Source organism: Dama dama, chromosome X, assembly GCF_033118175.1.
Source record: "Dama dama isolate Ldn47 chromosome X, ASM3311817v1, whole genome shotgun sequence".
Taxonomy (NCBI): domain Eukaryota; kingdom Metazoa; phylum Chordata; class Mammalia; order Artiodactyla; family Cervidae; genus Dama; species Dama dama.
This window is the reverse complement of record NC_083714.1, coordinates 134385980-134402419: the sequence shown is the minus strand read 5'-3', so window position 1 is coordinate 134402419 and position 16440 is coordinate 134385980. Positions and strand designations below refer to the sequence as shown.

Sequence of the window (16440 nt, the reverse complement as noted above, 5' to 3'; positions counted from 1 at the left end):
AATCCTGAGCAGAGGAGAGGGGAGTGTGGAAGCAGCAGCAGATGCTGTGTGCTGGCAAAGACGTTTATAATAAACAAGCAACTTGGAGGTGATATTGACCAAAGGGTGAATCAAGAACATTGACGCACCAAGAAATTCCAGTGCCTGCCTCAGGATCACAACCATATGACCCAGCAATCCCACTCCTGGCATATACCCTGAGAAAACCATAATGCAAAAAGATACGTGTACACCCCAGTGTTCACTGCAGCACTATTTACAATAGCCAGGACATGGAGGCAACCAAGATGTCCATCAACAGAGGAATGGATAAGAAGATATGGTACATCTATACAATGGAACATTACTCAGCCATTAAAAAAGAATGAAATAATATCACTTGTGGCAACATGGATGCACCTACAGATGATCATACTGAGTAAGCCAGACAGAGAACAACAAATATCACATATTAACACATGCATGTGGCTTCCCTAGTGGCTCAGATGGTAAAGAATCTGCTTGCAATGCAGGAGACCTGGGTTCGATTCCTGAATTGGGAAGATCCTCTGGAGAAAGGAATGGCAGGCCACTCCAGTATTCTTGCCTGGAGAATTCCATGGAGAGAGGAGCCTGGTGGGCTACAGTCTATGGGGTCACAAAGAGTCGGACACGATTAAGTGGTTAACACTAACTATGGTGAAATCTAGAAGAAATGGTACAGATGAACCTATTTGCAGGGCAGGAAGAGAGATGCAGATTTAGAGAAAGCACATATGGACACAGGGTGGGAAAGGGAGGGTGGGATGAGTTGCGAGATTAAAATTGACATATATAAACTACCATGTGTAAAACAGACAGCTAGTGGGAAGCTGGTATACAGGGAGTTCAGCCTGGTGCTCTGTGATGACCCAGAGGGGTGGGAGGGAGGTGGGCGGGAGGTCCGAGAGCGGGGGATATATGTATACACACGGCTGATCCATGGTGTACAGCAGAAACTAAGACAACATTGAAAAACAATTATCCTCCAATAACAAAAAGTCAAACAACCGAAATAGGCTTCCTGAGTCTTGATCAATGAGGACAAAGGGCTCATTGGTTAAAGTAAGTTTGGAGATGCCACCTACTACATCTTCCTCTTGAACATCCAATGTCTTATCAGCATTTTTCTTTCCTGTGAGCAGTTAAAAGGCTCTAGGACAGCTCTGACCAATAGGATGTTCCGCAATAATGGAAATGCTCTAGTCTGTGAATTCAAGATGGTTGCCACTAGCCACATATGACTGTTGAGCTCTTGAAATGTGGCTGCTGAGACTGAAGAAATAAATGTAAATTAAAAGAATTTTTTTAGATTTTATTTGATTCTTCCTAATTTAAAGTTAAACATAAATTGGGCTGTATCAGTGAGTGCAAGAGATTAGCAGGGCAAAAATAATGGCTTTGGTCTCCTGAGCAGAAAGCCTGGTGGGGAAGTGTTCAGTTGGCAGCAGGGTTGGGCAAGATGGAGGCTCGTAGCAGTGGCTGCAGTGATAGGAAACCTCAGAGTCCCAGGAAGGGAACCTCCAGTGACACAACATCCCCTACAAGCTCCTACTACAGTGAACAACACAGAGCGAGGCCTCTGCAGGCGATGTGCCTTCTAACTAACCAGTAATTCATTAACTTAGGAGAGCCGTGACGCTGCGCTGTTTATCAAGCTGTTATCTCTCAGCTCTGCTACACTGGGTCTGGGACTTGTGCAAACCACATTTCTACTCTGCCTGTTGCTCTCGGCAGCTTGGGAGGGTGTGGAGGAAACAGTGTGCCTGTGTGCAAGTGACAGGAAGGAAAGGTTAGCAACTTTCACTCTGGACCCTCAGTTGGTTGCAGTAGCAGTGGTTGGCTCATTACCAGCTTTTTTTTGTCCCTCCACACTTTCAGAACCAGCCTCATCTTGTCCCTTCAGAGTTATGTGCTACAGCCCAGTTAGCACCCCCAGTGGAAAGCTTTGAATTCTACTCTCCTCTGTTTCCTAAAGCCCTAGGGATGGAGGCTGCTTTCTGACTGAGTTATCAGTAAACAGTTCTTTCACTAAATTCTCTCTAGAAATAACTTCATGTGCACATCTGTGCTGTCGTGTCTGACTCTTTGTGACCTCATAGACTGTAGCCTGCCAGGCTCCTCTGTCCAAGGGATTCTCCAGGCAAGAATACTGGAGTAAGTTGCCACTTCCTTCTCCAGGGGATCTTCCCAACACAGGGATTGAACTTGCATCTCTTGTATGGGCAGGCACATTCTTTACCACCAGCGCCACTGGGAAGCCCAAAAATAACTGTGGTGATTTCAATTTTCCTGCCTGGGTCCTGACTAACACAATCGTTTAAAGTTAATTCTTAAAAGAGCAAGAGAATAAACTTAGAAACTTATGAAGCAGTAGAAAATACTACTAAACCAAACTGCAATGGCTTATTGACTTCAACTAAACAACTGTCCTTAGTATAATGGTTTCACAATTGGAGGATTAGTCTGCTTCCTGCTGAATTTGGAGATTTTCTTTATATGGAACCATAGTGAACATCACTGTCTCTAAAGACAGGGACTTCACAATGACATCCATATCAGTTATTTATTGCTATGTACTAAACTACCCCAAAGAAAAACAGAGCTGGAGAAATCAGACTCCCTGCCTTCAGAGTATAGTACAAAGCTACAGTAATAGAGCCAGTATGGTGCTGGCACAGAAGCAGAAATATAGACCAGTGGAACAAGATAGAAAGTCCAGAGAGAAACCCATGCACCTATGGTCATCTTACCTTTGACAAAGGAGGCAACAATATACAATGGAGAAAAGAGAGCCTCTTCAATAAGTGGTGCTGGGAAAACTGGACAACTACATGTAAAAGAGTGAAACTAGAATACTCCCTAATACCATATACACACAAAAAAACTCAAAATGGATTACAGACATAAATGTAAGGCTGGACACTATAAAACTCTTAGAGAAAAACAGGCAGAAGACTCTTTAACATAAATTGTAGCAAAATCGTTCTCGATTCACCTCCTAGAGTATTGAAAATAAAAACAAATTGCGCTCAAAAACTTTTGCACAGCAAAGGAAACCATAAACAAAAAGACAACCCTCAGAATGGGAGAAAATATTTGCAAACAAAGCAACTGGCAAAGGATTAATCTCCAAAATATGCAAACAGCTCAATATTTTAGAAAATTCTATAAAAAATGGACAGAAGATTCAAACAGACATTTCACCAAAGAAGTCATGTGAATGGTCAAAAGGCACATGAAAAGATGCTCAACTTCACTAATTATTAGAGAAATGCAAATTAAAACTACAATGAGGTATCACCTTACGCCAGGCAGAACGACCATAATAAAAAATCTACATACAGTAAATAAATGCTGGAGAGGAAGTGGAGAAAAAGGAACCCTCCTACACTGTTTTTGGGAATGTAAATTGCTGCAGTCACTGTGGAGAACAGTATGGAGGTTCCTTAAAAACTAAACATAGAACTACCATATGATTCAGCAATCCCATTTCAGGGCATATACCCAAAGACAACCATAATTCAAAAAGATATATGCACCCCAATGTTCACTGCAGAGCTATTTACAATAGCCAGGACATGGAAGCAACCTAAATGTCCATCAACAGAGGGATGGATAAAGCAGATGTGTTACATACACACAGTGGAATATTACTCAGCCATAGAAAGAATGAAATAATGCCATTTGTAGCAACATGGATGGACCCAGAGATTGTCATACTGAGTGAAGTAAGTCAGAGAAAGACAAGTATCATATGATATCACTTACACGTAGAATTAAAAACAGAGGTGCAAATGAACTTATTTACAAAACAGAAGTAGAAAACAAACTTATGATTACCAGGGGGAAGTGGGGAAGGGATAAATTTGGAGATTGGGATTGACATATATACATTACTATATACAAAATAAATAACTAATAAGGACCTTCTGTACAGCACAGGGAACTCTACTCATTACTCTTTAATAGTCTATATGGGAAAAGAATCTAAAGAAAAGAGTGGATATACGTATATGTGAAACTGATTCACTTTGCTGTATACTTGAAACTAATATTGTAATCAATATTATAAATCAATTATACTCCCAAATACTGTAAATCAATTATACTCAAAAAAAAAAAAACACATCTCATGCTAGGAAAAAAATAATAAATTACCCCAAAGGTTAGCAGTTTAAAACAACAGTTATAAAAAATAAATAAATAAAACAACAGTTATGATCTCACACAGTTTCTAAGGATTTGAATCTATGAACAACTGGGCTGGGTAGATCTGGCCCAGGGTCCTTCATTAGGCTGCAGCCATCTGAAGGCTAGACTGGAGCTCAAGGATCTACTTCCAAGCTCAAGTGGGGGTTGGGAAGAGGCTTTGGTTTCTCACCACCTGCAATCCTCCATAGGGTGGCTTAAAATATGGCTTCCCCCAGAGTGTATAATCCAAGAGAAAGCAAGAGAAATGCCAGACTGCCTTTTCTGACCTAGCCTCCAGGTCACACACCACCACTCTATTCTAATCTATTCATTAGAAGCAATTCACTAAGTCCAGGCAGCGATCCAGGGGAGGGGAATAATAGGCTGTGAATACAGGAGGTAAGGATGACTGGAGGCCATCTTGGAGGCTCTGGCCACAACATCTGACTTCCAGTTAGCACTCAATGGCATGCTACAAAAGCATGCTACAAAGCATCTCCGTGTAGCATTGGCTATCTGACTGTCACAACTCCATTAAGGACTCTCAGAAGAGGTGTGATGTACTGTTATTCCCATTTTATATATGAGGAAACTGAGGCTCAGAGAAGCTAGGGAAATTGTTCAAGCTAGAGCCCAAGTCTTTGGTCTTCAAATTTAGAGCTACACACCATGACACTGCTGATCAAAGTAATGGATCCAGGAGAAGCACAACTGAAGAGAAAGCTGCCTGATTAAGAGCAGCTAATGCAAGAATTTTCAAAGCCATAATGGAACTACTTCTCATATAACTGTAAGGCCTAGGGCAGTAATAGAAAACTGGGTGCTCTGTTTTACTTATTACTGTGTTCATAGGGAACCACCCAGTCACAGCCAGTAGTGACACAGAGATGGGTCCACATAACTGTTTCTAAGAGTCAAGGGACCATCTTTGGACAGCATGCATGTTGTGGGTGTCCATGAGCTGTACCACAGGCTGGCTTTTGTGGAGAAAACCAAGTGAAGATGCCATGGTGGAGCAAATGAACGGAGCAATCCTGGAAATTTTGCTCACCTTACATCTGGCTCTCTTAGGGGGCTTCCTATGATCCCTCAGGTACCTACATGGGTGCAAAAGAAGGTGACCAGGGGACCCACAGAAACCTTGTTCTGGGGGTGGGGATGGGGGTTGAAAGTGACTTTTTTGGAGAGTGGTGCTGGGAGGTCTATGCTGTCCCATTACATAAGTGGGGAAGGGCTGTCCCCATTTATGTGGGGGTGTGGGGCCATGGCGACTCAAGCAACTCAACATCCACTCAAGACAAGTGCACCTGAAAGGAGGCCACACGTGTCAGCATCTTCTAGAAGCCCCTGGACAGTGTTAGAGCCCAACATTTCAAAACTTAATATTAATGAAGTAGTGAAAAGAGAAGTAAGGCACAGCTTTCCAGTTTCCAGTACAACCCTTTCCAGGGTTACCCAGCTGTCCTGCCCAAAAGATGGGCCTGGAGGGACGGGCCACCACAAGCTCCACACCCAGATCCTGTGAGGGCTCCTCATAGGGCCCACTCAGAGCCCTGTACGTACGTGTCTCCTGCAGACACTGCACAGAGAACTGGTTCCCATGGGTGCAAAAGCAGCTGAGAGCAGCGGAGCAGGGACCATATGGTTGGGGGAGATCACCACACCTTCTTAACAGCAGGTAAAAGGCACATAAATCCTGGACACTAGATGTAGAACTCGTTGTAGACATATTGCTTGAGGGTCTTTTTAAAGGGAATCCTGCTCAAAGACAGCCTTCCAGGGCCTGCTTCCCTCAGTAGAAAAAGACAGAGAGGTAGTTAGGGTAACAAACAGATCAGGGTGAGGGGACAGGGGACAGTCAGCTGAAGGACAGGCCCATGCTGAGGACTCTGGAGTTATATTTAGAGGGAGCCGGCAGCAAAGAGTTAGCAGCAACCATCAGCCAGGCTCAGAGCACAGGCAGCCACTTAGAACAGGGCCCATCAAGTGAAAACGTTTCCTGTCCCTTTCTCCTGCCCACAGCCGCGAAGAAGGGAAGGAGGTGAGGGAGGGAGTCTAGGCCGACACCCTGACCCCTGCAGCCCTGCCACAGACCAGCAGGGACAGGGGCGAAGAGTCTGCCCTGTGCATGGGGACCAGCGTGCGGATGAGCTCAGGCAGACCCTGAGATTCTGCAGGTTCGATTCCAGACTACCACAATCAAGAGAGTATCTCAATACAGTGAGTCACAGGAGATTTTTGCCTTCTGAGCACATGGAAAAGCTATGTTCACACTATACTATAGTCAATTAACTGTGCAGTTGCATTGTATTGGGGCTTCCCTGATGGCTCAGCAAGAGACACAGGCTTGATCCCTGGGTCAGGAAGATCCCCTGGAGAAGGAAATGACAACCCACTACAGTATTCTTGCCTGGAGAATTCCATGTACAGAGAAGCCTGGCGGGCTATGATCCATGAGGTCTCAAAGAGTCAGACGTGACTGAGCAACTAAACAGCAACAACAAAGCATCATATCTAACAAAACAATGTACGGACCTTATTAAATAATCTTCAATCACTAAAAAATGCTCGCCATCATCTAACAATGCAAGGCTGCCACAAACCTTCAATTTGTTAAAAACAAACAAACAAACAAATGCAGTATCTGTGAAGTGCAGCCAAGCAAAGCACAATTAAACAAGACATGCCTGGGTATCAGCCAGAACCCTTCCAGTGAATGGATTTGGACTGCATTTGCTTCTCCAAGTGTCATTAGGCCTTTCTTTCTGTTAGCTAAGGATGGCTGGAAAAGTCACAGGAAAGGACCGGGATATAAGAGACCATGGGAAACAAAAATTAAAATGACCTCTTTTGAGTCCAACAGATTCAACACGTTAGTTATGCACATAAACCTAATTCTCTCAAAGGCTCCTGCCAGCTCTAAGTGTAAATGAGCGTTTATTTCATTAACGCAGACTTCAGCCTTACTTGCTATGAGCCAGGTAGTGGTTAAAGTGCTTCATTCCAATATCAATAAATTTAATCCACATAAAAACCCTCTGAGGTAAGTATTTTGAGCATCTCTGTTTTACTTATGAAGAAACTTCAGACACAGAGAGGTTAAGTAACATGTCCAAGGTCACAGAGCTAGCAAGTGGTTGAGCCAGACTTTGAACCAAGGCTGTTCACAGCCAGAGATCAGGAGAGACTTCCTGTCCTAAGTTCCACTCCTGGGTATCCAGCAGAGAGGAATGAAAATGCATCTCCACACAGAGGTTTGTATCTGAATGTTTACAGCGGTATTGTTCACAACAGCCAAAAAGAGGAAACAATTCAATGACCATTAACTGGTAGATGGATAAACAAAAGGTGGTCTAGGGACTTCCTTGGTGGTCCCAGTGGTTAAGAATCCACCTTCCAATGCAGGGAATGTAGGTTCGATCCTGGTCAGGGAACTAAGATCCCACATGCTGCAACTACTGAGCCCACACACTTTATAGCCCGAGTGCTGCAGCAAGAGAAGCCTGCATGCCAAAACTAAAGAAAGCCTGCTGCAAGGAAGATCCAGTGCAGCCACAAATCAAAACAAAGCAAACCAAAATGTGGTCTATCCATACAATGGAATACTATCCAGCCGGAGAAGGAATGAAGTACCAATGCATGCTACAGCACGGGTGAACATCAAAAAGATTCTGTGAAGCATAAGAAGCTGGGTACAAGGGACCACATACTGTATCTTTCTGTCTATAAGAAATCTCCAGAGTGGGAAAATCTACATAAACAAAGACAGAATAGGTCGGTGGTGGGCTGGGGTTGACTGTAAGGTGGCACCTTTTTAGGGGTGATGACAATACTCAAAAATTGCTTTGCAGCAATGGCCGCACAACTTGGAAAATTTACCAGAAACAATTGTAATGTGCACTTTTAATGGGTACATTAGTGATATGTGAGTTAAACCTCAATAAAACTGTTGCAAAACCAAAAGTGAAGGGGGCTGACCCTGGTCATAATGGCCCTTCCTCCTGTTATAGCTGGTTTATAGCTACGGTTAAAAGCCTTCAGAGCAACACTGGAGGGGAGCACTTCAGGCCATAAGGTCGTGTGAAACCTCTGTCTCTCCTTCCAGGTTCCAAAAACCTCTGGGCATTTGTGTGGAAACACCTCACCATGTCCCCCTGCACCCAATAGGACTGTGGCACCAGGCAGTCGAGATTCCTTTACAGAACCGCTCTGTTTTGCAAAGAGTAATTATATGCAGGGGAATTTCCTACCCCAAATGAGACCCCTTCTTTATTATCCCCCAAACACCCCTGCATTATTTTGCAATGCAAAATTCCTGCCTCAAGCCAATTACTTGGGAAAATGTGATATGCTATAATGAATTATACATGTGTTTTCTTTATGAATTTTTTTCTCCTTGGGGATGGTAATTTTGAGATAAATTGTTGGGGGTTTTAAGTCTTTAAATAACTTCTTGCCCTATCAGAGCCCCTCTTGCTATATATTACCAAGCTAACTGGTGGCTTCCAAAGAAAAGGGAAAAAAAAAGTCATTTTCAATTAGGCTAGTAAAAAAAATATGCCAGTCATACATGCATACATACATACTCTCTGATATATACTTGTCAATATGCATATATATATACACATACATATACATATGTAAGTATAATTATCAGAAAAGAAAAGAATGAAAATTCAATATACTTCTTGGGAGATTCTGGTGGGGTCTTCAAAAGTTTCCCATTTTGAGGTGCATGTACCTCCCTTGGTGTTACAACTGAGAAGTCACTTCTGACGCATAGAAGTTCTCTTCAGATAGAGAATGAGTCTCCACTGTGGGCGTCCAGTGGCTGACACACAACAACTCTCTTGTTAAAGAAAAGTCTGTCAAAACTGAGACATTATTTGCCAAAACTAAGGCAAAGTCTGTCTACTCTACAGTTTGATGTTATAGGGATAGAACACAGTCATCTGCCTTTCATAGCTTATACTGGAGCTTTAATATTGTATAATATTGATAGAGGATGAGATGGTTGGATGGTATCACCGACTCGATGGACATGAGTTTGAGCAAGCTCTGGGAGTTGGTGATGAACAGGGAAGCCTGGCGTGCTGCAGTCCATGGGGTCGCAAAGAGTCAGACATGACTGAGTGACTGAACTGATAATATTGTAAAGTGCTCTTTCATAATTCCATCAAACAAGAGCTTTGTGATCCTTTCATTATGCCTTTGGGGACCATAAACCTTTACTTATTCAAAATTAGTACTTCTTTTCAAGGATCAAAGATTCTGTTTTGCTTTTAAGTGGGAATAATAAAAAGCCATAGGCAGCTTTCGAGCATCATTCTACTCAATGGTTGAGTAAATGGAAAGCTAGCTGACAGGTTTTTACCACTCTGAATCCAGTTCCTCGCAACACTTAATCGATTCCATCACTGACACACAGCAAAGAAAACATAAGTGTTCAAATCCGCTAAGAATACCATATTCCCCAGAAGAATCAACTGCCCTTGGAAAAATCATCACATCAATGCACGAGGTGCCAGAATTCCCTAAAGTAACAGGCCAGTTTTATAAAGGACCAATAAGATGTCCTCATAAGTTGTCTGAAGGGTACCGTTACTCAGAATCACTCACGATTCTGAATAATGTGCTATTAACTTAAAAAAAGATGCTGCCATTTTGTTGGAAAACCTCAAGCAGAGGGCTACACCTATTCAACCTTGGCAGACAAAGAGGAAAGTAAGGCAATCTGGTTGCTGCAAATGGCTGAGCCTGTCATCCTGACAGAGCTCAAACACTGTGAAGTTGGGGACAACACGTAGTCCACTTCAACTACCAGCTGCACTCAGGTGCTCGGTGAGTAACTCCCAAAGGACTGCGGCTCCAGCAGCCTGACTCCAGGATGGCCACCCCCCAGCAAGCATTGTTCTGCTTACCAGCAAAAGTCTCCGTACACGGATTCACTCCTGCAAGACGTTTTGAGGTGCCAAAATCAGAGATCTTCACCACTCCACTATAGGTGTTCACCAGAACATTATCACCCTTTGGGAAAGGAAGATCAAATGCTTAAAGACAGAGTTCAACAAACTCAGGTAAAACTGACTTGGGTCTTAACCAAGGGTCATGCATCTCTAGGAAGACAAGATTCTGCTCAATCCACCCTCTCTGACAGTGCCCACAGCTCTCATGATCTGAGATGCAAAGCGACACCCCGGAGGCTCAGATAAGCAAGTACCTTGATGTCTCTGTGCACAATCTGGTTTTCGTGCAGGTATTTGAGGCCTTCCAGGATCTGCTTGGTGTAGAATTTGATGGTGGGCTCCTTCATCGGCCCCCACTTTGATCGCAGAAGAGCTGAAAGGCTTCCTGGAAACAGACACAGAAGAAAGCTCCTTAGGGTGATGAAGATTCAAGTATACAGGTTCAGGGAAATAAAATGTGCTGTTTCTAACCTGATGGAAGCCCTCATGCCCACATCACTGTATCTGGCCTAAGTGCACAGTCTTTCCTCCCTCTCTAGGGCCTGTTTCCAGATGCGCAAGCAGAGAAGGGACTGGACGAGACCCAGCCCGTGAGGCTGACCAGAGGTGGAGGGTGGGAAGGAACCCCTGGTGACCCCTGAAACTCAGCCAGGCCACCTTGGGGCTTAGCTCTGTTCAGCTGCAGGGAGTCGGGAGGAGAATGTAGTAGTGCTCTCTGAACTTGGAGGGCTGGCCTGACACTGTAGGTCCTGCGCCAACATCTCACCCTGAAATCAGAGGTGGGCAGGAGCAGAGTGAAGGGCCCCTGAGGGAGACTGGGACTGAGATCACAGGAGGCTGGGGCTCTCGGTGCTCAATGTGAGAAGCTCCCAAGGCCAGGTCCCAGGGACAGGACTGTCTTAATATTACACCCCTATTACACTATGAAACACTGAACCTTGGGGCCAGAAGAAAACCTCCCTTCACCACCTTCTGACCCTGTGTTTCTGAGCTCACTGCCCAAGCCCTTGGCATCAGCTCATCTCCCTGACACAGTGCGGTGCTATGCCTCAGTTTCTCCGTCTGCAGAAGGGTGGGTACACACCTATCTCCAACTCTGTGGTCATCCTCAGGTCTTATACCTGGAACACCAATTTCGATTCTCTGCTTAGACTATGAGCAGCTTGAGGGAAGATGAGACTGCACTTCATCTTAAATGTAACCCTCAAAATCTAGCCTTTTCGTACTGTTCACGGGGTTCTCAAGGCAAGAATACTGAAGTGGTTTGCCATTCCGTTCTCCACTGGACCACATTTTGTCAGAACTCTCAACCATGATCTGTCCATCCTGGGTGGCCCTAAATGGCATGGCTCATAGTTTCATTGAGTTAGACAAGGCTGTGGTCTGAGCAATCAGATTGGTTAGTTTACTGTGATTGTGGTTTTCAGTCTGTCTGCCCACTGATGGAGAAGGGTATGAGGCTTATGGAAGCTTCCTGATGGGAGAGACTGACTGAGGGGGAAATTGGGTCTTATTCTGATGGTCAAGCTGGATTTAGAAAAGGCAGAAGAACCAGAGATCAAATTGCCATCATCCATTGGATCATCGAAAAAGCAAGAGAGTTTCAGAAAAACATTTACTTCTGCTTTATTGACTATGCCAAAGCCTTTGACTGTGTGTATCACAACAAACTCTGGAAAATTCTTAAAGAGATGGGAATACCAGACCACCTGACCTGCCTCCTGAGAAATCTGTAGGCAGGTCAGGAAGCAACAGTTAGAACTGGACATGGAACAACAGACTGGTTCCAAATTGGGAAAGAAGTATGTCAAAGCTGTATATTGTTACCCTGCTTATTTAACTTATATGCAGAGTACATCATGAGAAATGCTGGGCTGGATGAAGCACAAGCTGGAATCAAGATTGCCGGGAGAAATATCAATAACCTCAGATATGCAGATGATACCACCCTCATGGCAGAAAGTGAATAGGAACTAAGGAACCTCTTGATGAAAGTGAAAGAGGAGAGTGAAAAAGTTGGCTTAAACCTCAACATTCAGAAAAGTAAGATCATGGCATCTGGTCCCATCACTTCATGGCAAATAGATGGGGAAACAGTGGAAACAGTGACAGACTTTATTTTGGGGAGCTCCAAAATCACTGCAGATGGTGACTGTAGCCATGAAATTAAAAGACGCTTGCTCCTTGGAAGAAAAGTTATGACCAACCTAGACAGCATATTAAAAAGCAGAGACATTACTTGGCCAACAAAGGTCCATCTAGTCAAAGCTATGGCTTTTCCAGTAATCATGTATAGATGTGAGAGTTGGACTGTAAAGAAAGCTGAGCCCCGAAGAATTGATGCTTTTGAACTACAGTGTCAGAGAAGACTCTTGAGAGTCCCTTGGACTGCAAGGAGATCCAACCAGTCCATCCTAAAGGAAATCAGTCCTGAATATTCATTGGAAGGACTGATGCTGAAGCTGAAACTCCAATACTTAGGTCACCCGATGTGAAGAACTGACTCATTGGAAAAGACCCTGATGCTTGGAAAGGTTGAAGGCAGGAGGAGAAGGGGACGACAGAGGATGAGATGGCTGGATGGCATCACCGACTCAATGGACATGAGTTTGAGTAAACTCCGGGAGTTTGTGATGGACAGGGAGGCCTGGCGTGCTGCAGTCCATGGGGTCACAAAAAGTCAGACACGACTGAGCGACTGAACTGAACTGCCTGGCTCTTAAGATAATCAGGCTTTTAATGTAATGACAGGCTGTTAATAACTATGGGTTGAATGAACGACGGAATATAGATTCCAAGATTAAGTTTTTACATGTGCATTCAAATTATTATTAATTTCATCATTATTTTCTTAAAATGAGCACTTACTGAGTTCTTGCTCTCTGTGTGGTAGAAAGCCTTACATTCATTACCTCATTTACCCAATCCGACAAGCCACTGAGATAGTGTCATGACTCCCATAATTATTACTACTCCAATTATTATAGTACTTATTAACACTTTTATTTTAAAATTCATTTATTCACAGAAAATTGAGGTCACACAGCTGGCAGATGGAAGGACCAACCCAAACTAGACGGTGGGCTCCAGATGGGTGGGACTCCTACCCCCGCATACTACTGCCAGTTTTCGGGGACTTTGTGGATCAAGCACTGGTGTTCACTTTTACAGTCAACATGTTATTTTGCAATGTCATTAAGAACATCTCTGTTCCCTCTCTTCCAAAGCATATTTCAACTCCTAGGCTGTGAAGGCCTCAAAGCCAGAGACTATGCTTTACTCATCTCTACGTCTCTAGTGCTTGGCCCAGTAGCTGGCACGCAGCAGATCCTCAATGAATATTTGATGACTGAACCACCAGATCAGGGCTGGACTATTTATGTGACACTGCAAAATCTGCATCTGACTCCTCGGGGAAACAAAAGTCCTCCCACACCTAACACATCTGTCACTTTTTAATGGCAGGATGGATAACGGCGTTCGTGTTTTATTTTTGTCAGTGATTTTCATGGTGTGAGACCAGAAGACCAGCAAGCACTCACCCCCAGGCACCTGCTCCATAAATATCTTGATGTAGCCGTCCTCAGACACGGAGCCTAGGTACTGAACGATGTTGCGGTGCTTGAGGTACTTGTGCAGGGCGATCTCCTCGTGCAGAGGCTGGGAGTACCTGGGAGCAAAAACAAAGCTAGTGTCATCTGCCAGCTCCCTGGGGCTTGGGGTCCACATCGTGCCCTGCCAGTACCTGCTCTGCTGCCGGCCATCCCTTCTTTCCAGGAATGTTCTCTCCCCGGACTCCCAGGAGACTACTCAGCTTCCTGTCTGTTCTAGTCTTACTCTGCAGACTCACTCCAGCAATAGTCACCTAATGGCCCTCCCAGCCTCAGCCTCTGGCCTCCTTGGTCTGTTCTCTAGCTGCCACAATCCTCCTTCCTAAAACACACACCTCATCATATTACTTCCCTTCACAAAGTCCACATAAAGACCTCAGTGCTGGGGACTTCCCTCATGGTCCAGTGGTTGAGAATCTGCCTTCCAATGCAGGGGAGGTGGGTTTGATCCCTGGTCGGGGAACTAGGATCCCACATGCTGCGGGGCAACTGGGCCTGCAGGCTGCAACTGTTGAACCTGTGCTCTCTGGAGCCCACATGCCACATCCAAAGCCACAGCGCACAGGACCCCACAAGCCCTGACGAAGACCTGATGCAGCCAGAGAAATAAATAAATATTCAACAGAAACCACACTGCTTAACACGGCACACAAGGACCTTCAAACCCAGGTCAGACTACATCTTTAAAACTGTCTGCCTCATCCCAAGAGCTCCCCAGTGCCCTACATCTTACAGTCAAGTCACAGGAGACCATTTGTTCATGCCAGCAGCTTCTCCCAACAAACAACTGCAACACCCCATCCATCGTGAAAATAAGAGACAGAATACTGGACGAGGAATTCAAGACACTGGATCCTAGTCTTGTTTCTTCATGTCCTTGGAGAAGTCATTTAACCTTCTTAGCCTTAGAAGGTGGACAAGTTCATTTCAGATCCTGCCTTATAATTCAAATATCATAATGCTCAATCCCATTAAAAATGAATGGATGAACACATGAATAAATAAAAGAATAAATGATGAAGAGTCTTGTTGTCATTTAGTCACTCAGTCATGTCCAACTCTTTATGATCCCATGGACTGTAGCCCTCCAGGCTCCTCTGTTCATGGATTTCTCCAGGCAAGAATACTGGAGTGGGTTGCCATTTCCTCCTCCAGGGGATCTTCCTGACCCAGGATCAAACCTGAGTCTCCTGCAGTGCAGACGGATTCTTCACCACTGAGCTACCAGGGAAGCCCAATGAAGGGTTCTACAGCAGCTAGAAATCACTTCTAATCTATCCCAAATAATTTACTGAGCCCCTGGCTGTAGGGATATTTGCACATATCCATCAGCGTCCATCACTGAAGGCAACATTGCAGATATGGTCAGAGCATGCCTGTGGAACAGGGAGCTATTGTTTCTTATACTACAGTCATTATTGTGTATGTTCTCTACAAAAACATTTGACAGTCAACACGTTCTTGTTTAGAATTAGGAGACGTATGAATTTTAAATGGAATAAACATTTAGTTAACACTCTAAAAGTATGAGAAATAAATTGCTAGTACTAGTGGTTAAAAAAATACTCTAAAATCTATGGATGAGGTTGAAAGGCAGGGTATAGAAAAAAGTCTGCATTGCAAAAAACCAAATTTCTTTTTACCACATTTTCTGCAATGATACATCTGAATACATAATAGCCATTTAAAATTGTTACAATGGGAACTAAGGCACTGAGTCACATTTTAAAATATTGGCAAACAAATATCAATGTAAAAATGTTCATTTCTACCTGATGGGTGGGGAAAAAAACTACAGTCTTCTTTTAAAATGTGACTCTGCGATCCACATGCCTGTAAGTGAAGTTGTTCCATTTTCTTGATCTATTTACAATATGCAGAGCACAAAAGCAGATCACCCTTATGAGAAAAAAAATAGAAATTTTTTGATGACAGAAAGCTTTCATCCTTACTCCCTCCTCTGCACCATCAGTGGGGCACACGGGACCTGGGGTATGGAGGTGGCAGCTGGAGAAGGCCCACCCCGACTTGCCTGCTGTCTCTCTCTGGAATTTCTTTGATGGCTATTCGCACTTGATTGCTCAGATCTCTGCCAGCGTACACGACTCCATATGTGCCCTTCCCCAGCACCACTCTCTCACCTTTCACATCATGGTCATACTCATACTATAGAAGAAAAAACAATGAGATAAAAAAGCCCACATGTTGTCCTGCAATTTTAAAAAAATTTACAAATAACATTATTTGAGTACCAGGCAGGTTACATTTCTTAAGTATTTTTCACTAAATAATTACTTGCAAGGAGTAGAGTTCTCAGTTACTCATATATTCATAATATGGTTTTATGAAATGAAATACAAGAAATTTAAAACTATAGCTCATGTGTAACTTGGTGGGCTGACCTGTTGGAGATCTCTCCCCACTTTAATGCTGCAATTTAAAAAATACTTCTAAGCAACTATACTCCAAGAAAAAATTAAATTTTTTTAAAAAGACAAATAAAATAAAAATGCTTCTAAGCATGTTGAGTACCACAAACAGGTGCCTTCCTGCATGATCTCTATCAACTTGTCAGGAAAGCAACCACTTACTATATAGTCCAGAAAAGAACTGAAGGCAAATAAAACTAAAATTGATTTCATACAAAGTAC

The 16440-nt window shown here is 43.7% G+C and overlaps 1 protein-coding gene across 1 annotated transcript in view; it reads right to left on the bottom strand.

Annotated features, from left to right (window-relative positions):
* The window catches only part of MAP3K15 (mitogen-activated protein kinase kinase kinase 15), a 136545-nt gene that overhangs the window by 9374 nt on the left and 110731 nt on the right, over nucleotides 1-16440 (bottom strand). Inside the window, exons 15-18 of the mRNA XM_061137496.1 lie at nucleotides 15822-15955; nucleotides 13721-13848; nucleotides 10433-10563; nucleotides 10134-10239 (exon numbers count right to left, since the gene is read on the bottom strand). Of these exons, the coding sequence (XP_060993479.1) occupies nucleotides 10134-10239; nucleotides 10433-10563; nucleotides 13721-13848; nucleotides 15822-15955 (499 nt within the window). The remainder of the gene's footprint in view (nucleotides 1-10133; nucleotides 10240-10432; nucleotides 10564-13720; nucleotides 13849-15821; nucleotides 15956-16440) is intronic.